Source organism: Protopterus annectens, chromosome 17.part0, assembly GCF_019279795.1.
Source record: "Protopterus annectens isolate FY-2018-M chromosome 17.part0, PAN1.0, whole genome shotgun sequence".
Classification (NCBI taxonomy): domain Eukaryota; kingdom Metazoa; phylum Chordata; order Ceratodontiformes; family Protopteridae; genus Protopterus; species Protopterus annectens.
The window spans coordinates 19,346,141-19,369,736 of NC_056751.1; the positions used below are offsets into that span (position 1 = coordinate 19,346,141).

Below are 23,596 nucleotides of genomic sequence, written 5' to 3' on the forward strand. Positions count from 1 at the left end.
ATCACATTGCCAAAGTGGTTAGAAAATCCTTCTATGTGGCCCACCTAATCACAAAAGGGTTTGCATCCAGATCAAAAGAGGTCATTGTGCCCCTCTACTCATCACTCATCAGACCCATCATGGAGTACAACGCACCATTTGGGATGTAACTTACAAGACACCTGCAACAGCTGGAAAGACCACAGAAGTACCTCACCAAGAGGATCACTGGCCTCAAACAGATGCCCTATGCAGCTCGACTGAAGAAACTCCAGCTGTACTCAGCTGCATACCGCCTGCTCAGAGGTGATCTCTGTTTGACATACAGGGCCATGTCCAACCCAGAATTGATCGACATGCTCCACCTAAAGAAAACCTTATCCCCTCAAGCCACACACTCTAGGGATCTAAACCTCACCACAACAATAAATAAGACATGCTGGAGGGATAGATTCCTGTCCCAGAGACTTCCCATGCTTTGGAACAAGATTCCAATCTACATTAGGCAGATTTCCTCGCTAGCACTCTTCAAGAGAAACCTTGGCGAGTGGATGGGAAACAGAAAGTTTACCCCAGGGATCACTTCAGTCGCTGTGCTGGACAGAGGCACAGGGAACTAATCTAAAGGGGTGGCGAAAGCCAACACTTTCTGGCTAGGCTTATAAATGCCTTCGGGCAGATAGCCTAGTACCTACCTATGAACCTATGTTCCTTTAGACTGATCTGAAACCTAGCAAAGATCAGATTGCTTATTTATTTTTTATGTATGTACGTATTTATTTATTCAAGCATACATTTATTGACTGGTATAGGGCATGAATCCAAGTAGACCATTTTCAGGTTTATTCCAGGGTTTACAACCAGACTAAAAAAAAAAAAAAAAAGATACAAGGTAATAATAAGAATTGTGTAAAACAGTACAGATAACACAATCAATGATACTCAAATAATGTGTACAACAGGTTGTTAGATTGACTATCGTTTTAGCAATCCTTACAATGTCAAATCACCTACAGTAGCCCTGGCATGACTGGAGGAAGGCCTGTGTGTGTGTGTGTGTGTGTGTGTGTGTGTGTGTGTGTGTGTGTGTGTGTGTGTGTGTGTGTGTGTGTGTGTGTTTGTATTTCAGGTTGACTCGGATTCCAACATATAGACAATTCTGGAAAAAGTTTCATCATTTGTTATGAAATCAGAAGACACCCTTATCAGAGTTAGGACCTAGTAATCCTGAGATCTAAGTGAATCCATCTAGCTTTAATGACAAGTTTATTGGACACTCAGGGGAAATAATTTAACTTAAACAATTTGCAAGTTAAAAATGCTAACAGAAAAGTGGCATCATGAATAACAGACAGCCACTTGACCCAGTTTCAAGGAAAGCAGTGATTTTCCTTGCTTTCTGCAAATAGAATGAAATGACAAATCTTGTTGCAGTTAATTGCAGCACATTAACATTATATAAAGAGTGAAGAGACTTCTGATAGTGCACATTCAAGCTTGGCGTGAGCAGTTTAATCTCATAACTTTCCTAGCTCTTTTGGGTAAGCAGAATAGTCAAATTACAGGAGAGCTTAAGTTGACTAAGCAAATGTATTGTGGTTACCTAAATATCTATTATGTGGTACCCGTCAATAGAAATATTATGTGTCTCATGCATACAGACAGGACCAATATCTGTGACTGTATATGAGGGTGCCAAAATCACCGTTTCAGACTTCCTGACATCGATGGTCAATTTAACAAAAAGGCACTAGGGGAACAACCGCTCTTAAGAAATAATAGTTTTGTTTATTAAATCCACAAGTTAAGCACTTAACTTGTGCATTTAATAAACAAAACTGTTATTTCTTAAGAGTGGTTCTTCCCCTGCTGCCTTTTTGTTATTTTTGAGGTGTGTGTTTTTTTTTTTTTGCTTTATTGATTGTCAGTTTACCAGTATGCAAACCATGCCACATTATGGAGATGTCATGCTGTAGGTGCTTCTGTTTGGAGTCTGATGTTCTCCCCGATTTTGCAAGCAGTAAATCATCAGCAAGCAAGGTTAACGATAAGACTGGGTAGGTCAACTGACAGATAATTAAAGAAGACAGAAAAAAGGAAGTTTAAGAATGGAGTCCTGGAGCACATCTGTTATACTGCACCACAGTATCCAAAGCAGATGAACCTGAGAAAACTTGGAAGGTGTATTCAACTAGACAGCTGCAGATCTAGCTCATAACTCCTCCTCATACCTCTCATCCGTCCAGATCATAGCTTCATATTTTTGGTCTCTTTCTCATAAAACTCATGGTTTTCGGACAAAGCATTGAAGACTGAAGTCATTATTTAATGACATATATTTGAGGTTCAGACTTCATATCCTTCAGAAATGCATACTAATGCAATATCTGTTGTTCTAACAGCTTTCTAACTTTATGAGAGGAATACTTAAACTTATCTCCGATCGTGGGCCTTTGTCCCCCATTATTTCTGGCTTTGCCAAGACTTCTTGTACTTAGAAGTTGAGAGGCATGCTCCTCCCCTCAAATCCTTATGAGACAAGTTTAGACAGAAGCAGACAGTGACCTATAGAGTCAAATGCATGTGTCATACCTTCAAAAGCAGCAACTGTCAGATATCTCTTGTCTGTGTTGTTACAGATGGAGTCAGTGGTGATACAGATGGTAGTCAGTCAGCTGAGCATTTTTTTGAATCACTGCACTTTTTCATCTGTCAAAATCCTGTATTCATTAATATGCTCATATAACCATTTTTTAAAGGCATTTATCAGAGACAATAAGTTAGAAATACAGTAAACATCATGAGCAACGGATGGATGTGTGATTTCTGGAAGAGAGAAATGAGTAGTGCACTTTAAAGGGGGAAGACAATTCCAGCTGTGAGAGAAAGATTGAATATGAATAACAGGGATCTAGCTATGCATGGTACAGACATTCTAGGAAAATCTAATCTAAGAGGCGAGTGTAGATCAGTGTGTGTGTATGTACCTTTAAGAAGTTATCCAAGGGCTTGCACAAGTGTATAAATATTGAGCATGTGCAAGCCTGACTGCCATTTTGTAGTAAGCTGTTGAGACTTGAGATGTAAGCACGTATGCATGCAAGGTCTGTCTGTTAATCAGTTCATTTATATTTTCTGATGCTGCTATCCATCCTGATGTTTCTATGTAATAAAGCATCTAAAAGAACTACCCCACCTGCTTGTCATATATATTAGAGCAGGACGAGTGACATGCAATTTCCTGAAGTAGAAGTCTTTTGCAGTTTTTCAAGGATTTTGTGATCTGTGCTAGTGATTTCTGTAAGGTAGAAGTATGATGGCAGCGAATTTTGTGCAAAGTGTGTGTGCGTGGGAGGGGGTTTAAGGTTAAGTCTTTTAGTCACGGTGATGGAATTAAAAGATGAGTTACATGCCTAAAAGAAGTTAGTGACTGTAGTGTTATGATGTTGTATGCTGGCCTACACTGCTTTTAGGTGATTCATGAGAAATGTTTGCTACCTGAACACTTTCAGCACTACTGATAAGGATCATACTCTGCCTCTTAATGTTTAATTAAGCTTGATGAAATAATAATCTTTGCAGTCTTAGTTTCTCAAAGTCCAAGCATTCTCTTTCATAAATAACCTTGATATCTGGTGTAATCCAGGGCATTTTTTTGGATTTAACGCATTTCATCCTTCTACAGAATAATATGCCTTGTACACTAATAAAGACCGTTTAAAATAAAGTCAAGATTAAAGTTAGGGTCTTTTTTTTTTGTTATACAGTGGGATCTGATCTAGACAATCTAGCTCAGTCAGCAGTATGGTTGTCATACATTCTTGAACTAATATCCCAGGATATAAATAGGTGGGACCTTTGAGACTATTAAATTATCAATATGACAGGACAAGCAATGGTTAGTGACACCATTCAGTAAAACAGGACAGCCCCTACATCAATGTCAAATATTGGGAAAAACAACATCAAACAGGGTATCTACTCCTAGCCCTGGTAAAGACTAATTGGCTCCTTAATCATCTGAATAGGATCAAGCAGGGATATTACTCTGTTTACTCTGTTCAAATGAGAGCTGAGGGTTTATAATCAATTAAGGTTGAAATTTCCTACAATAATGACTTTGCTCCTATTGCTTTTAAAGATCCATATTTCCTAGAACCTCTTTGAATAGTTGGGGAAATGTAGCCTACTACTGTGTTGAATCTGATGCGAACTGCTGTGGAGCAGTGGGCGATTATCCACTTTGGAGCTTCATCATGGTAGGGTTTAGTTGCTTTAGAGCTAAGAGCTCTGTGCAGCATTGTGTATTGATTACCACAAGAACATCCTCCCCTGGCATGGGTCATGGTCTATTAATTTATCAAGTAAATATCTAGAAAGACAGAACTCATCCTTAAGCAAGGCCTCGGACCACAAGGATGGCAGTTTACCTTTTATTTACCAATGCTGTTTAGTGTTGAATATTTTACTTCAGACAAAAAATGTTGAATTTCAGTTGTTAATATAAAGAGATACTCTGCTTGTTCCACCAACAGGAATTCCCTTGTGAAAACACAATCAAGAAAAAAGTTGAGGTTGCTCCTGGAAAGCAAAGTTTGGTCATACATGTTGGTTGAGGTGTTCCGCTTACCCTCACTATTCAATACAGAAACACACTTTCGTATTTGTTGCTTTCTTCCATGTCAAAATATACACGCATACAGAAACTCCTGTTCGTAGACAGCAGTCATGATCTAGGGGAAGGCTACTTTACACCTAGAAGAAATGTTTTCTGCAACATTTGGTATAGTGTATCTTGCACACACAATGTTATTCATTTGTACAATATGTTACAAATGTATGCTGCAGTGACATTTCCATACTCTTCAGAGAAATTAAGGTTACTTTCAAGGTAGCCACAGGAGATCCAAGAGTCCTTCTACAATGGCCATGGAATCAAAGTCTGAGCACACTGATCTGTCCCCTGACTCTTATGTATGCAGGTCTTTATCACTCTTTACTGCTTGGGGAGCAGTCATTTCTTAGTGAAAAGTCTTTTGTTATACTGCCCCAATATTTTGGAATCATCTGTCTGCAACAGCCTAGATGCTGTATACCTTAACGGATATCTTTGCAAAAATGACAACACAATGTCAGGTCAGAAGCCCATATAGCTGTACTTAATACCATTCTCGAAGACAATATTCGATGTGGTCAGAACAGAAAGAGCTAAATATACTTTAGATTGTGAAATAATTAAAACAATCACTTAGTTTAACATTTACAGTGAACCCAACATCCCAACATCTATGGATACATACACAGCTCCAACACGGGTTAGACCATATTAAGAACTGGCGTAAGGAAAATGGTCTCAAATTAAATGTGAAAAAATGTAGTACATCTAAGTCTGGTAAACAAAGAACTTTACCATACCATGTAGGTGACACAACCCTTCAGACATTCTCTTAAGAGATCTATGCACTCTTGTTGATAATTCCTTTTCTTTTGCCCATTGTGTCTCTGCAGTAGCTAGGAAAGCATTCTATCTGGCTCATCCAATTTCTGAAGGAGTCTTCTCCAGATCTAAAGAAATCTTTCCTTTACTCATACCTCATCAGACCATTATAGTATATAATGTTCCTTTTTGCATTTATTTATCAAAACACATTACTCAGCTTGACAGACCTCAGGCATTCCTAACTAAAAAGATCAGTGACCGCAAAAAGATCTTGGTTATCAGAATGGACTGAGTCCTCACTCTCTCTCTGCTTAGTATCCTACCACCTCTTCTTCCATGGAAATCTAATGTCTAATCTTTCGAGCCATGAAAGAGACAACCCTCTTTGACCTTCAACTCCTTCACAGAACAAGTGGTTCCTCAAATACAAGGTTAAAATAAACCTTCATCAACAAAAAAGACACACTGACATGACATTGGCATGATATGAATCTATCTAAAACCTGTGGAACACACCTCTTCTACATGTGAAGCAGAATAACATCCCTGCCACCATCAAGTAACCTTAGATAACTGGATAGGTGCCTTTGCATTCTCCCTCCATCTATCTTTTATTGCCCCCCTTGAGGATGGAGAGAACGTCTGAATATGGCTTATTAACTAGGTTTGCAATGGTCTGCAGACTTACTGCCTAGTACATACCTATGAACTTATATTTGTTTGAATGCTGTTTTATGACTTCTGTGTTTGTCCATTGACTAGGGAATGTATTAGATACCCACGTTTATGGCTGCTATGGTTTCCATATCTTTTTAGTTTAATAATTCTAGCTCACTCTGAACATTTTCTACCTGCTTTTAGGTTTTGTATTGATTGCTTGTATTGACTTGGGCATTAACAAAATGCAGCTGTATTTTAATTTACAAGTTATTTTACTCTTAGTTATAAAAACATAAGTTATATAATTGTGTTTATTTTTAAATTTTAATACTTATAGTTGTTTTCTTTTCCTGTACTTAATTTTATTATTGCTTCTGTTATGCAAAATGTTTAAATTATAAGTGGAATAATAATCATGAACTTGAGGGTTTTTACAAGAAAAATACGCATTTCTTTGAAGATATAGCTGGACTAAGAATAAAAAGGTCTTTCAGCAGTTAAGTACGCAGTCTGTGTTGCATTCAACATTTAGGTCATTAATGAAAAGAGGAAAAACAAAACAGGAAAAAAACAGAACCTCGAAGAGCTTGAGTGCAACAAGTCCAGGAGTAAAAAAGGAGTTGATGTCAAGTGCAGGCCTGAATTAATAAATAAACAATTCAGGGAGATGGACCCTCAAGACAGGATCACCCCTCCCCTCAAGACAGGATCACCCCTCCCCCCAAGTACAGGTAAGCATGCAACAGCCCTTTACAATATGCTAAATAAACCTGGGCCAGCTGAGTCATAATCAGTACTCCTTCCCTCTATACCACAGAGCTAGCAAAACAAAGAAATGCTCAGGTGATAATTAAAATAAACAGAGAGAAAATGTTACTCTAAGTTCACATACTGACATTTCTCCAGAAGCATGAAGTTTGTAGGAGCAATGTAGTAGGAATATCTACCACACCCAAATTAAATCTGGTTGTTGTTGTATCTTTCGACTTTTCCTGGTTAGGGATCGCCACAGCAGAACTCCAGTCCGCTAATGATTGGCAGTAGATTTTTACGTACCGGCTTGCCAGGCCTGATGCACAACCTTCAACGAAGGTACGCCCATTCATGCATGTCTCCACACAGAAGACGCTTTAGCTGAGAATCGAACAGGACAACGTCTTACTGTGAGGCGACAACGCTACCGCAGCACCACCACCGCAGCTACCCAAATGAAATCTGGTAAGCCCACTAATTAAAACCATGGTTCACCAACAAGTCGTGAAAGTAGGCATACCAACTCAGCAAGAAAACTTGAATGCCATGACTTAAAAGGAGTAAAATTCTTCATTGTGAACAGTGGCATCTTACAAATGCCTGGCCCTCAATGTCCTATTTGGATACAGGACATCATTATTCTTTTGGGAAAACTTTCTAGGCTTAGAAAGGCCCCCGGGGTTGTTACCTCAGTAACAATCTGTGGATCATGTTTTGATACCATACCTCCTCTAACCCTTAATAATTATAGGAGGAAAGTAAGCATTTTTTAATTATTTGTTTCTTAACCTAGTAAACTGACTAGGCAACTACATGTCTTTTCAGGAACGAACTGGAAGCACTACATGGTTAAGTGACTTGCTCAGACTCACACAACAAGAAAATGGATACTGAATGAATCAAAACGTGAACTACAGAATGAAGACTGTTTGCAGCTCAACACCTTAATTTTCTTAACTAAACTAAAATGTTGGGCTTTAAACAGGTTTCAGAGATTGCAAAACACTGTGGGGTTACAGCTTACACAGACTAAATTAAGTTTTAGGTTCAAAATCATGATAGCAGTACTATTTAGATTAATGTAGAGCAAACAGCCAGAGGTGCATATCAGTAGAGAGTAAGGTACCCGACAGAACAAATATGGCAGGACTCAATTCATTATCTCCAACAAGGAGTAAGTTGCAAGAAAGTACAAGAAACCTGTACAAGGAACTGTTAAAACAGTATGTTTTTAGAGACCATATTATAATTTTCATATGAATCGTTGTACAGAATTACTTACTTGCTATTGTAACTGATGCTGCCTTTATTTCATACTAGGGCTTTCTAACAAGAACTCCAATTAAAATGGGCCATTTCCATTGTACAAATCCAGTACAATGTACAATATGAAATAAAAATAAAACATATTATTTGTTTGGCTTATTTACTTTATTTAACTGGGGTAGCACACTGATCCCATTGGACTAATTTCAGTCTCACCCCACAATGTGAACACACATCAAGTAGAAAAATATAAAAATAGTTTATACAATACAAAAGCACACTAAAAACAAAGAAATATATAATATACAATAAAAATGATTTAAGAAAGTAGTCAACAGAAACCATTATGTACAATATTTACATCAGTTAGAGTAGCAACATGCTGGGAGTTACAGAACGGATAATACACAAAATTATAGGCAGTATGTGTCAGAGATTATGTTATGTGACCTGAAGGAGAGCATTTACAAGCTGTGAGATGTTCTTTACTTTGTGCCCAAAAGAATTAGTAGTCAGACAGATCTTTAAGATTTGAGGATAGATCCCTCCAGACTTTGGCTCAAAAGGTAGAAAAGGAGTTGTTAGAGCACTGAAGTCTGGCTTTAGGTGCTTTCAAGAGAGGCTCTGAGTGGCTATGAGATCTAAGGTTATATGATGGAGGTTGTCTAAGTACTATGAGATCTAAGACTCTATGATGGAGACTATCTAAGTAAGCTAGTGGAAAGAAAAGGGAAGGAGTTTTCTTTCAGGAGATGGAAAAGTTTGGATCCAAGGACTAAACTGGCTCATTACCGAACTGGCAGCCTGTTGGCTTTGTCTAGTGTACAACAGTATTGTTCATACTTTGTGGAAAGAGTAATGAAGAGGCAGAGTAATGAAGAGGCAGATGAAGTTGGAGATTATTTGGTTTATATTCTAGTAAAGCATTACTGACTTACTTGTAAGGTAACAGTTCAGGAAAACTTGTACCCAAGAGAAGTATTGTACAAAGGAACAAATTTGGAAGTATTCATATATGCCATCTGTTGTAAAATTGTACACCATAGTACAAACATAAACAATTAACAATTTTTATGGCTGTGCCCTTAAACAAAATGGTCTCCTCCAGAAATGAAACTCTTCCCTACATATGCATCACAAATATAAAATATTTGTGTGAATGAGGTGCTTGGGGAGGTAGGTAATGGACCCATCTGTAACTACTGCTGCTTTTTTTCACCCTATATCAAGATATAGCATAACACTAATAAAATATAATCATAATGTGATGGCAGATTAAGTAAAATATACTTTCTTTAACTTAATAACAAAATACCATGAAAACTTCTCCCAATGCTAGCCACACCCCCTTCCACATATATGAATCAAGCCCATTAAATCTGAATTGCAAAGTAAATCATATACAATAGGTAGCATCATTTAAAGCCATTTTCCTCCCTCTAGGTTCTCATTTTTTTATTACAATGCCCTCGCAACTCTCCCCAAATTTCCTTGTACTTATTATTATATTTTTAGCATTTTAGTCAGTCAATAATGCCAGACAAAATGTCATACTTCTCGTTCTACCATGTTTTTTTTAATATTTTTAATTTGTTTTTAAAACAACAGATAAATAAATCAATTATAAAACAAATAGCTATTTACATATGCCCACAGCTGATCAATCCATCAAAACTATACACATCAACAACAATTAATATTTTTAAGCAGGTCTTTAAATTTAAGCCAAGACTGTGTAATTTTAGAAGTGAATTTAAGCTACGTTTAAACAGTATCCATGATTTGTGCCCTCTGTTCAATTTTTTTTGGCTTTTTACAGAATTTTTCAGCAAAGAAGTTGACTCCCATGAGTCCCATCACTCCCACAATCCTTTCTCTCCACATTCATTTTTCATTTCCTTTCTTCCTCCCACTTCTCGTAACTGTATCTCAAATATGTATTTTGAATGTTTACGAGGTATTTTGTAATTTATGCCCGTTATGTTTTGTTTAATTTTCTGTCCTTATAGTTGTATTTTAGTTACAGTGCTAACATTTTCTTACATCACTATGCATGCATCCGTTTGAAAACGTCAACTTTTTGTTTTCCTTATCCTCTTATCTGTTGGCTTTTTCCGAGGAGGGACTTGTGCTCTACTGCGGTTAAGTGAAAAAATAAATAAAACTTAACTACCGGACTCATAGTCTTTAGCTTTTTAGTACGCCAACATCTTCAATGGATAAATTCAGTTCTCAGAAATATATGCATTCTCAACAGCCTAACCCTTTACTTAGGGACGGTAATAATCATTGGAAGTACTCCTCGAAATGACTTACCCCAGCAGGGTGATATATTTCTCGTCTTTAGTGAGCAGACTGGCATCAATTGCTACAGAAAGGAAGAACTCGCTGACAGTAACAGCTGAAATCTGATGGTCGATGCTAATGTGGACAGTGGGGCAGCTACGGTCCCCACACCTTCCCCACTGGTATGCTACCCCACAAGAGCTTAAAATAAATACATATAACAACACGTCTGGTCTGCCCATATTTAATAGAAGATTAACATTTCTGTACAGCAACGTAGTCGAGTGCAGATTCTGGCAATAACTAGACTACTAGTACTTTTTGTGGCCCTAACCGGGTGCGGCAGACAGGAAGTATTAAAAGGGAGAGTAACAAGGCAGTAATGGGATCTGAAAATTGTTTATTATACATTTATTTTTTCACTTCCTCGTTATAAACCTCTGCCGACCTCGTGATTTTGTAAACAAGCTAGCAATGCTGTAGGAACTGTCTTATGCTGATTAACTAAGCTGTTCACGTCTCATGCTTCTTCTGGAAACTAACAATCAAGCGTCGAGGTACAGTAAAGTTTATGCAATATTATATCTGAAGGGTCGCCAAGTTTAGACATGAAATTGACTGAAAATTGATATAAAAAGGATCCATCATTGAGGCACAATTCGTCATTTAGAAACTGAAGAGAAGAATGCCAATAGTGGATAACTATGAAGTTGAAGTGCGAAGTATACACAAAATCATGAGATTCTGGTTTCGTAAACCAAGTTGTGTTTTCTTTTTTTTTTTCAATAATCATTTTTTATTATTTTTCACAACCATATTACAAATTCACACAATATATACAAAATGCTTCCATTGGTTAATTTCACATATATATCAACCTCGTGTATTGATCGAAGGTACAGCACTAACAATCAAAAGGAAAATAAAAAAAAAAAAAAAAAATTTCAACATTAACAAATCCAAGCCAACAATCTGTCTTTTCTGTACTATTGAACAGGGTGGTGAAATGAAGTAGTAGAGTCATACCTCAGTCTCAACCTCTTAGCCCAAGAAATCTGGACAAAACCTGATGTAATGGGGGACAAAGGCCTATAAAATAGGGGCAGATTTTAAATATTGCTCTTATAAATTTAAGACTAGCTAGAATAACCGTGTTTGTCTTATTTTTCCCCTGATGGCAGCCTCTGTGATGTACATATTAAGAATAGTGAATGCTGTAAAATGCTGTTTGTGATTTATTTGAGGCTTGATGTTATAGCCAGTATGAGAATTATTGTGGTGAGTCCATGTACTTTTATTTAGGCGCTGGATATCTCTGAATGGGTCACTGGGCCAAATGGTGGCCTCCTTTTTGGCTAAGGGGTCCCTGTGGTGTAGGGCAGTTTAGAACCCCTGTCATTTCTCTTGGTACTTGACAAGCTGATCAGTTATAGGAGAATATCGATGACCTGTAGTTAAGTCACATCATGTTTTCAGATCTAATAGTCCTTGGAGGGCAAGGCAGGTAAGGACATATGATAAATTACTTAGAGAGGCATTGTACAGCAGATATCACAGCGTCAGTATGGTTGATCAGTGTATCCACCCTTGTTACAGCAAATGTTTTAGCAGAAGATAAGCGAGTGCTAAGAGAGATTCTCAGAAAGGGAGAAATCCAAGAGGATGGTTGGACTAGATATTGCACAGCAAATTGCGGTAATTATACAAAAGGTTAATGCTAGGCTATTAATCCAGAGGGCCATTAGCAGCCTAGCCACAGTACCCCAAATTGTAGGTGCCCTTTTGCATGACTAATTTACACCTAATTTCAACCCGTTCCAGTGAGGGCTTGAGATGCCTGACCTGAGGTGTATCTGTCTTTGCCCATCCATTCATCCAGGTTATGCTTTTTGTACTTTGCTTTAAATCCATAGGAAGTCTATTCCATAAAAGAGGTATTCTCTGGGGCATATATCTAACTCACCAGCAGGTCTTATTTATATTTCAGTGGAAGTAAAGATCTATTGAGTGGATGTTTAAGGTGTTATTAGTTTTGTGGATGTGCAGTAGGTCACATAAGACTGATACTTCAAGGCTCTGTAAGCTAGACAGAGGTCACCACTCGAGAGTCTGTAGGGAATAGAAATGAGAGGGGTGCTTTAAGACATTGTGGTTAACAAACAGAAAACATACCCTTGAGTAATGCTGTGGTCCTTCAAGCTGGGTCATATTTCTAGACAAGTACATACCAAAGGGGCCATTTTACTTTATTATGGGCTGATGAGGGAGGAGTATAGATGGATAATAAACTTTATTAGATCTGTAAAAAAATACCCCTATTATTCTGGCAAGGTAAAAGGATTTCCTAACAACAGTGGATACACGATGATCAAATGGTTGTTTATTGTCAATGAAAGTGCCCAGGTTAATAATGACTGAGTCAGTTCTCAAATGGGTATTACTTTTTTGGTAACTGTATGGGTGTCCAGTTTTACCAGTGGTCACAATGCTGCATTCCTTGGCATTTAGTATGAGGTCATTAACCAGGCATGACTTATTGGTACACGTTAGTTCCTCCTGCAGAATCTGGAAGTCTGATAGGAAGTTTACGACAGCTGCAAGGTTGTAGTCATCTGCAAATATGGTCATCCACAGGCCTTTGATGTTAGCCTTGACATCAGAGAAGCAAATACTAAAGATATGTGGTCCTAGAACCAGTCCCCGAAGGGCACTGCTAACTACTCTTTTTTGAAGAGAGTGTGCCTCCTGCAGCCAGTTTGCTATCCAGTGAGTAACATAGGAGTTGGCATTTAGTTTGATTAGTTTATCAGTAATGCTAAAATGTGGGATGGTATCAAAGGCCTTGGCCAGGTCCAGGTAGTCACTGTGACCAATTTGTCTGTGTAATGCATCAGTGATTTGCTGAAGTCCACTCACTTCAGGAGGTAGGATCTGCCTTTCACAAACTTAAAGTAGCTTGCGCCCAGAGCTTGCAGGACTGCCTATGTCCATGTTAATAAGTTCCATAATGATGCATTCATTGCTTTGCAGATACGTCCGATGAGGCTTGTAGGTCTGTAGTTTCGTAGATCATTAGTGGGCGGATGCCAACTTCGTGATTACTGCTGTTCTCCATTCCTCTGATTCATTGGAGCGGCTGAGGTTGAATAGGCTTAGTAATGTGCCTATCGGACGGTGTTTGGTGCTGACAAGAAAGCAACTTGACACATTATTATGACCCAGGGAGCTAGTGTTTTTGGCCTTGGAGAAAGCATTCAAGACATGCTTGGAGGTCATCAGAGAGGATGGTGTGGTAGTGCTAATAAGTTGAGGAAAGTTAGGGGGAGATAGGGGAGTAAAGTTAGAAATGAATTTGTTCAGGAATATGTTGGCTATGTCCTCAAGGTATGAGTAAGTATTATTGCTGTACATTAGCGTTGAGCATTTCCTCTAAGGTTTCTGACATAGCTGAAAAATACTTTGTGGTTGTCCTTGGCAGAGGTGGAAGTCTCAATTCATACTTGCTTACTTATGGAGGATTTGATTTTGTTTCTCAGCAATTTGTTAATCTTTTTGAGTTTACCTCTAGATGATTGGTATTAAGTTTGCTTTTGTGGGTTATGAGTTAATTTCTTTTATTGTATAGTGTGTTTATACTAGAGTTCCACCATAGGGGGTTATTCCTGAATTTGGCATTGCATGTATCTTATGGGGACAAATGGCTCTGTGCGTGCTTTGAGGTGGGCATAGAAATTGGCCACAAATGTGACAGCGTGCGAGATGGGGGCATTAGATTTCATCAGTGGATTAGGTTTGCCCTTGATTAGTTTCTAAAGATAAAGGGTTTTGTGGTTAGTCAGGTTTTATCCTCATAGTGAGCATTACTGAATGGTGTTCAGATTTCATCAGTGATGTGTTAGCTGTAGGTTTTGAGCACAGGGTTGCTGTATTGGTGAAAACAAGATACAGTACTTTTGAACTTCTAGCTGGGATTTGAACCAGTTGGTCTAGGGAGCTGGTATTGATGAAGTTCAGGAATCTTTGTGCACATTTATGTGCAGTGGTGTAAGTTTCCCAGTTAATGGAGGGGTAGTTGAAGTCTTCCAAGAGAATATTGTCCATCTCGATAGGGAGGATATTAGTTTGTTTAGATATACCTCATTGGCTGCAGGTAAACCGGAGGGGGGTAGGGTGGTTGGCTATCATATGGTATAGGTTTCTGTTTATTGTGAAAAAGATATAGAGGAGTTCATGGGCATTGCCCTGGCTTACAACTCTAGATATGAGATGACTTCTTTGGAATACAGACAATCCCTTTCCTGTAACACTGCCATTTTCGTCACTGGATCTGAAAGAGTAGTAGGTATTGAAAAGTACACTATGGAAGTAGTATCACTGTTCTGAAGCCACGTTTCAGGAACTGTGCAGACATCAATATTTTCAAGAGTTAGAAATGGCTGTAAAAAGTGCAATTTCTTGTTTAGGTTTCCTAGGATTGTATAGTTTTGATTTTAACTAGCTATGTAGCTAATTTGAGGAGACTGATCTTGCCTAAAAAAGGCACTATGGAGGAGGAAACAGTTATGGCCAATATACAGAAGCCATGAGGAAAGAAATGCAGGCCATCCCTAGCCAAGAAGCCACCGATGTTGATCATCTCCTTCCAGGCTAATATACATCAGATCCATTTAGAATGACATCAATAGCTAGGCCAATAACTGAAGTCAGTTACGTTTTGTTTGTATTGTAGCATCATTCTTGGTATTGATAGTATACTGCTCAGTACTAGTTGCATACCAGTTTTAGATGTATAAGAGCTTCATCATGTTCCTCTTCATGTGGTTCAGGGAGGTATGTCTTGTGTCTCAAGTAATTCTCAGCCATGTGTGCAGTAACGGTGTCGTGTGTGCTTAGGGTGAAGGGACTTGAGGGCCCTAGTGAGACTTTGGATCCTGGCACCTGAGAGGCAGCTAAGTGCCACCCTGTTCTTATTCAGCATGAGGAGCGATGCATCTTTATATCTGACTATGGAGTCACCTATGTCTAAGATGTTACCAGATGCATTGTCTTGGCATTGCTGCCATAAAGACTTTGGTTTGCCAGTTAAGTGACATCTTTTTGCAGTTGTGTCTTCTGTAGTGTATGTGTATGTTATTTGCTTGTTAGTATGATGCTGACTGTTAGTTATACCAAACCGTCATCAAGGAGGTCTTTGTGGTGTAGGCAAGGACTTTTTGAGTAGCACACATTGTAAGAAGGTTTATTTGTTTATCTAGGACATGATGAGCATGGTTGTGTGAGGTGGTTGTTGAAAACGAAAATAGACTGTAACTAGCATGCAGTCTTTGGAGAGCGTGGCTGACCTCCAAGCTTAGTAGGTATCTGCACCTCTCACATATGGAATTGTTTATAGGAGGAACAGTTGTCGGTGAGTATGAGGCAGTTCTTGCATTGCATCAGTATTGTTATATTTATCAGGCTAACAACATATGGTGAGTTAAAGCCACGGTGGTGCAGTGGTAGTATTGTCGCCTCACAGCAAGAGGTTCTCCCGTTCGATTCTCAGCTGGAGCGCCTTCTGTTTGGAGTCTGCATGTCCTCCACGCGGTCAAGTGGCGTTTGAAAGACATGCGTGAATGGGTGTGCCTTCGTTGAAGGTTGGGCATCGGGCTGGCACCTCGGCACCATAAAAATCGACTGCTGATCATTAGCGGACCGGAGTTCCGCTGTGGCGACCCCCTAATCGGGAAAAGCCGAAAGAAAAACAACAACATATGGTGAGTTAAACTGTCAATTCATGATGTTTAGTGCCTGCTGAAATAGGGAGTACTAATAATTGCTAATGAAATGAATTTGTAGGAAGGGTCTGTATGCTAGGACACTAGGATGAACAAGTGAGTGAAAGCACCAGAGGTGCAGTTGTATATGGATAGTATCAATAAATGAAGAATGCAAAGGATAATAAAAGTGTAGCAACAACTAACAGATATGTGAAGCAGTGACTTCCAACTTGTCTCGGTCCTACAATATCTTGTCTCGGTGCTACAATATCTTAGTACAAATGATATGGCTCAGGTGTCACCACAACAGTAGTCTAGACTGGACTCTGGCTCAGAATGCCTGCAGCAGATTATAAATGATGAGTGAAAAAGAATAAAAGCAACTGCAGTAAGTAATGGCTTCTTAAAAACAGTAACTGTAAATTGGCTTGTTTGCCACAACCACAGTTATACCAGAAATTTACAGGTCACAGTGGCTCAGAATGCCCACAGCTGGCAAAAGTAGTGTAAAAGAAAATGAGATGCCTATAGCAAGAGGGAACTCAACCCTGAGTGATATATCTCTCTGTAGGAGAGGTAGTTATGGGGTGAGGAGCCTGTAGTCACAAGGAAATTACGAATGTTACTGGTGTTCATTGGTAGGCCATTTGTGTTTCTCAGTCATAATTGATGAATTTGAACAGTAGCTACAGGCTCTCTTGAGTGAGAGGCAGGAAATGGTTCAAAAAGATATGCCTGCGTCAGTCAACACCCATTCAGCAGACAGAAGCAGAGACAGCAATCGTGTCAGGAGCAATGAAATTTGAATTGGGCTGAGGCAAGTGGCAGAGGAAGATACCAAGGAGATTTTAGGATTAGTCAAAAGTATGCTGGGAAGAGTTGTTAATCAATGACATGTTTGAGCAAGAAATTAGGTTATTGGAACAGGTCTAATGTGATGTAAAAAAGCAAAGGGGGTAGCTGAGAGATGGGAAAAGGAAAGGGCAGGATGAGGAGGACTTGCAAAAAGCTATATTGGATGAGACAAGTTATGAAAGGACTGGACAACAAGGCAATAGGGAAGTACACAAGAGGAGAAGAGTACAGTAGGTAAGGGATGCCTAAGCAGAGTTAGAAGGAATGACCAAAGAGGTTTGGAAGACAAATTAGATATACTGATTGAGCTTTTGGTGACACAAGTCAGTAAGCACTGGGATGTCAGGGTAACAACAGGAGGAATGAGGGGGTGGCACATTACAGGTGGGAGAGGTGATGGGCAAGACAGTAGTGAAACAGATGGTGGGTAGCAAAGGCATAATCTGCCCTTGTATCTTTCAATTGCATAACTCTTGGGCAAGCACTTTCACAAAAAGTTAAAGCAGCAAATAGCCAAAGGGAAGTATGTAGATCTCATTTCACTGTAGAACTGCTCACGAGAGGAAGAAGATTAGAAAGAAAGGTAAGCAGAAGGAAGGGTGATAGCATATAGGAAGAGACCATTCATTAGGCATTCTTGGGATAACTACCTAGTAGCATTTACAGTTCGCACAAGGTCATGGCAGACAGACCTGCAATAGCAAAAGTGTGTGGGCATATCAGTACTGCATCATGAAGATCTGAGTGAGAAGCTTAGCAGTATGTGAATATGTGTGCTCAGTAGCCGAAATAGTCGGAATGCCTTAACGCAGTTTTATTGAAATAAAAAATAAATAGCGTTTTCGCTACTGCATACATGTAGCTTCCTCAGAGGCTAAAAACACAGAAAAGGCGCCAACCAGTTTTTATACTATAGGCAGCCTAATTAAAATCAGCTGTTATTCGTGAAACATCACTTCCTTAAGGTTACAGGATATTTTCTTAAACAAACAATCCTAAAAAATCTATCCTAACAAATTTTAAAACAACTATCAACAATAACATTTCCTGTCCTTATGTTGATAATAAATGCTTTAAAAATAAATGCATTTACAATAAAATAAAATAACACATTTTTGTGTGGCACAAAATACTGTATTTTGTGCGAAAATGTTATAATGCTTTTTTTTAAAAGGCTAGTTTAACAAGATATATATACACAACAGATTAAAAATTCTGATCACATCCAATTCATGAATGAATTCATATTACAATTCTAGTTGGTCAGCGTAAATAAGCCTTATATTTTAACACAGGGGCTATGTTACAGCTTTCGTTTAAACCTGGCATATTAAAGGCATCCAACTTAAGCTGCCAGTGTAATTCTAAAATTTCTAATAATAAGGAAGTAGGTCCTCCCCTAATGGATTTCTGTTTACAGTCAATGCCCATAAAGACAAAGCTATGTCCATGGTTGGATTCCACATGTTTGGCAAGCGCATTCTCAGTTTTTTTGTTTCTAATAGCATATATGTGCTGGTATATGCGCTCTCTGAATTTTCTGTCAGTCTTTCCGACATAAAATGCCGGACAGCATACACAGAGAGCAACATATATAACAGATTTTGTATCACAGTTTATTTTATAGTTAATCCAATATTTTCTTTGGCCTATACTAAAGGAACTACCAGATTTCACAACATGGCACCAATTGCAAGACCCACAAGTGAAACACCCTTTTGTTTTTTGGAGAACCTGATTTAATGCATTTGTTTGTAACAATTCTTTAATATTGCTACCTCTCCTAAATGTAACTCTTGGTCTATTGCCTAATTTCTCGACTAAGAAAGAATTATTGGTAATAAAGTACCAATTCTTGGCAATAATATCTGATATTTCTTTAGAGTTCAAATTGAAGACAGTGGAGAAAGACAGAGAAAAGTCACACCTAGGTTCCTCAATCACAGTACCAGGACTAAGTCCTGTACCTGTCATTTCTATTACAATACCTTGTTCACTTAGAGTTCTATTACAGTCACTAAGTATTAAAGGGCAAATAATTCCATTCCTTCTCTTATTAGAGACTTCTAGAGTTATTTCTTCTATAACTAAAGGTGGATAACCTCTATCCAGGAAAAATTCAGTGAGGGTGGTACATTCTTCCTCAAAATCTTTGAGTTCGCTACACATTCTAACCGCCCTAACCAGTTGACCTTTAATAATTGCTTTTTTTAATTTATATGGGTGGGCGCTTGTGTAGTGTAAGAATGAGTTGATGTAAGTGTCCTTACGATAAATAGATGAAATGAATCTGTGATTCCTTATATCCTTTTTCAATTTCACATCCAAGTAGTCCATCTCACAGGTATCAAACTTGGAAGTAAACCTAAGGAATGGTGTTGTGTCATTAAAATAATCTATCAAAAGACGTGCCTCATTTTCATTGCCCTTGAACAAAATGAAAATATCGTCAAGGAATCTAGTGTAGTGGCATATTCTGTCCTTCCATAATGAGTGGTTCAGGACAAATTTCCTCTCCCAGTGTGCCATGAACAAATTCGCCACTATGGCACCACATGGAGAGCCCATGGCAACGCCCTGTTTCTGAATATAATAGTCTTTTCCAAAAACAAAAAAATTAGAGGATAGAACTATGTCTAAAAGTTCCGTAATGTTATTGATCTCCTCTTTTGGAGCCTTTAATTCAGTCAGTAACAGTTCCAACCACTCAATAGCCTCCAAATGTGGTATTGAAGTGTATAAGTCGACAACGTCGACTGTCAAGAAATTGTACTCACTGTCACATTGGATGTTGTGAATACTTCCTAAAAAGCTCCATGAGTCTTTACAAATGCTTGGAATGCATTCCAAGTATTTGTTTAGCAAAAAATCTATGTACTTGGCTGCTGGGTATGAAATAGAAGACCTTCCATCGACCAGAGCCCTCATCGGTGGGTCCCCAAGGTTCTTATGGATCTTGGGTATACCAAACATGACGGGCGTCCTTGGTTGAGTAATATTAATGTATTCATAAGTTTCATGGTCTATTCTTCCTTCAATAAAAAGGTCCCTAAAATAACCCTTTGTCCTCTGTACACTAATATTCATTTCATTGAGGGATGAATGGTTGTATGCAGGTGTATCCAAAACCATTGACATTTTTTCATTATACAACCCATATTCAAAGATGACAAGCCCCCCTCCTTTGTCTGGTTTCATAACCCTGACACAGGATTCTTTAAGTTGGTTAAGGGCCTGCAGCTGGTCTTTTGAGATGTTAAAAATACTTTTCGTAACCCCCTTTCTTTTATCTAAATGTCTGATATCTAGTTCACATGCATTTTCAAAAATACGTAGACCTACATGTAAAGGCCGATACAAGAAAAGGCACTTATTGGCGTTTCATCAGCTGCTGACTGGATAAGCAACACAGGTGACTTTTTTTCTTTTTTGCAACCTGTACATGATGGACCGCCGGTGCAGGCTTCAGTGCGTTCTAAAGAGGACAATTTTGATATTTCTGGAAAGTTAAAAATTCTGGACAGTAAAACTTTAAAGATACGTAAGCTACAATTGGAGGTTGCTTACTTTAAACAGTGTATTTCTGAGAATTTGGTACCTAAGGGTTTGAGGAATAATTTTACACCCTCAGGGCTTATTATGGACAACGCTTTTCTTACTGACTTAAAGGGTCTGTTCCAAAAACAAGGACTAGACCTTTTAGAGTTGATTATTAAATATTATTTAGCACATATTGATATCTTGAGTGCAGAAATTAATCATATAGATGAGGAAATTAGAATGTATGTCTATTTTGAAAAATTTAAATTTGATTACGAACGTATTTTCGCAAGTATTGATACTTATATGGGAAAGTTGAAAAATCAAAAGTCTAGAAAGCTGTTTAGGGACAGACAAGTTTATTCTTCTAATACAGCCTATCCCAAATTAGCAAATTTTGTCACTCATGAAGTAAGTCAGGCTTCTGGGCATGATAGGAACCCAAGAGAGGATTTTGAAGAATTGGAAGAGGGGGAACCTATAAATTCTACTAACAACTGGAATGTAGTTAGAAGAAGTAATAGGAATAAGAACAAAGGAGGAGGGCAAGAGACCCAACCTACAAATGTTGCTCATTTGAAAAATGATAATCAGCATTTTTTAGGGAAAGCCCCCAACCAAGATCAGGGGAGGAAAAAGAACAAGAAGTGGAAGAATTAAATGCCCAAACATTTCCTTTAGACACTTCTAACTACCCCAATATTGTGAAGAATAAGAAAGGGGACTTTACCATCTATAATTTCTCATCACTTGTTTTGGAACCAGAACTGGTTGAGTTGCTTTCTTTAGGTTACAACTTTGTCCCATCAAAACAATTTGACATAGTTAAAGTACTTATCGACCTTAAATGCTTTGTGAGGAAGCTCAATTTAAAGCTCCTATTTAATAACACTAACAAAGAAGATAGAGGTGCTTTAAAGCTTCCGAGCACTTTTAATCCCCCTTTACATGTAGGTCTATGTATTTTTGAAAATGCATGTGAACTAGATATCAGACATTTAGATAAAAGAAAGGGGGTTACGAAAAGTATTTTTAACATCTCAAAAGACCAGCTGCAGGCCCTTAACCAACTTAAAGAATCCTGTGTCAGGGTTATGAAACCAGACAAAGGAGGGGGGCTTGTCATCTTTGAATATGGGTTGTATAATGAAAAAATGTCAATGGTTTTGGATACACCTGCATACAACCATTCATCCCTCAATGAAATGAATATTAGTGTACAGAGGACAAAGGGTTATTTTAGGGACCTTTTTATTGAAGGAAGAATAGACCATGAAACTTATGAATACATTAATATTACTCAACCAAGGACGCCCGTCATGTTTGGTGTACCCAAGATCCATAAGAACCTTGGGGACCCACCGATGAGGGCTCTGGTCGATGGAAGGTCTTCTATTTCATACCCAGCAGCCAAGTACATAGATTTTTTGCTAAACAAATACTTGGAATGCATTCCAAGCATTTGTAAAGACTCATGGAGCTTTTTAGGAAGTATTAACAACATCCAATTTGACAGTGAGTACAACTTCTTGACAGTCGACGTTGTCGACTTATACACTTCAATACCACATTTGGAGGCTATTGAGTGGTTGGAACTGTTACTGACTGAATTAAAGGCTCCAAAAGAGGAGATCAATAACATTACGGAACTTTTAGACATAGTTCTATCCTCTAATTTTTTTTTTTTTTTTTTTTTGTTTTGTTTTTGGAAAAGACTATTATATTCAGAAACAGGGCGTTGCCATGGGCTCTCCATGTGGTGCCATAGTGGCGAATCTGTTCATGGCACACTGGGAGAGGAAATTTGTCCTGAACCACTCATTATGGAAGGACAGAATATGCCACTACACTAGATTCCTTGACGACATTTTCATTTTGTTCAAGGGCAATGAAAATGAGGCACGTCTTTTGATAGATTATTTCAATGACACAACAGCATTCCTTAGGTTTACTTCCAAGTTTGATACCTGTGAGATGGACTACTTGGATGTGAAATTGAAAAAGGATATAAGGAATCACAGATTCATTTCATCTATTTATCGTAAGGACACTTACATCAACTCATTCTTACACTACACAAGCGCCCACCCATATAAATTAAAAAAAGCAATTATTAAAGGTCAACTGGTTAGGGCGGTTAGAATGTGTAGCGAACTCAAAGATTTTGAGGAAGAATGTACCACCCTCACTGAATTTTTCCTGGATAGAGGTTATCCACCTTTAGTTATAGAAGAAATAACTTTAGAAGTCTCTAATAAGAGAAGGAATGGAATTATTTGCCCTTTAATACTTAGTGACTGTAATAGAACTCTAAGTGAACAAGGTATTGTAATAGAAATGACAGGTACAGGACTTAGTCCTGGTACTGTGATTGAGGAACCTAGGTGTGACTTTTCTCTGTCTTTCTCTACTGTCTTCAATTTGAACTCTAAAGAAATATCGGACATTATTGCCAAGAATTGGTACTTTATTACCAATAATTCTTTCTTAGTGGAGAAATTAGGCAATAGACCAAGAGTCACATTTAGGAGAGGTAGCAATATTAAAGAATTGTTACAAACAAATGCATTAAATCAGGTTCTCCAAAAAACAAAAGGGTGTTTCACTTGTGGGTCCTGCAATTGGTGCCATGTTGTGAAATCTGGTAGTTCTTTTAGTATAGGCCAAAGAAAATATTGGATTAACTATAAAATAAACTGTGATACAAAATCTGTTATATATGTTGCTCTCTGTGTATGCTGTCCGGCATTTTATGTCGGAAAGACTGACAGAAAATTCAGAGAGCGCATATACCAGCACATATATGCTATTAGAAATAAAAAAACTGAGAATGCGCTTGCCAAACATGTGGAATACAACCATGGACATAGTTTTGTCTTTATGGGCATTGACTGTAAACAGAAATCCATTAGGGGAGGACCTACTTCCTTACTATTAGAAATTTTAGAATTACACTGGCAGCTTAAGTTGGATGCCTTTAATATGCCAGGTTTAAACGAAAGCTGTAACATAGCCCCTGTGTTGAAATATAAGGCTTATTTACGCTGACCAACTAGAA

At 38.2% G+C, this 23,596-nt stretch overlaps 1 protein-coding gene across 1 annotated transcript in view; it reads right to left on the reverse strand.

Annotated features, from left to right (window-relative positions):
* The window catches only part of HPSE (heparanase), a 729,461-nt gene extending 718,708 nt beyond the window's left edge, over positions 1–10,753 (reverse strand). Inside the window, exon 1 of the mRNA XM_044059588.1 lies at positions 10,415–10,753. Within this exon, the coding sequence (XP_043915523.1) occupies positions 10,415–10,626 (212 nt within the window). The 5' untranslated portion in view covers positions 10,627–10,753. The remainder of the gene's footprint in view (positions 1–10,414) is intronic.
* Positions 10,754–23,596: the final 12,843 nt, after the last annotated feature.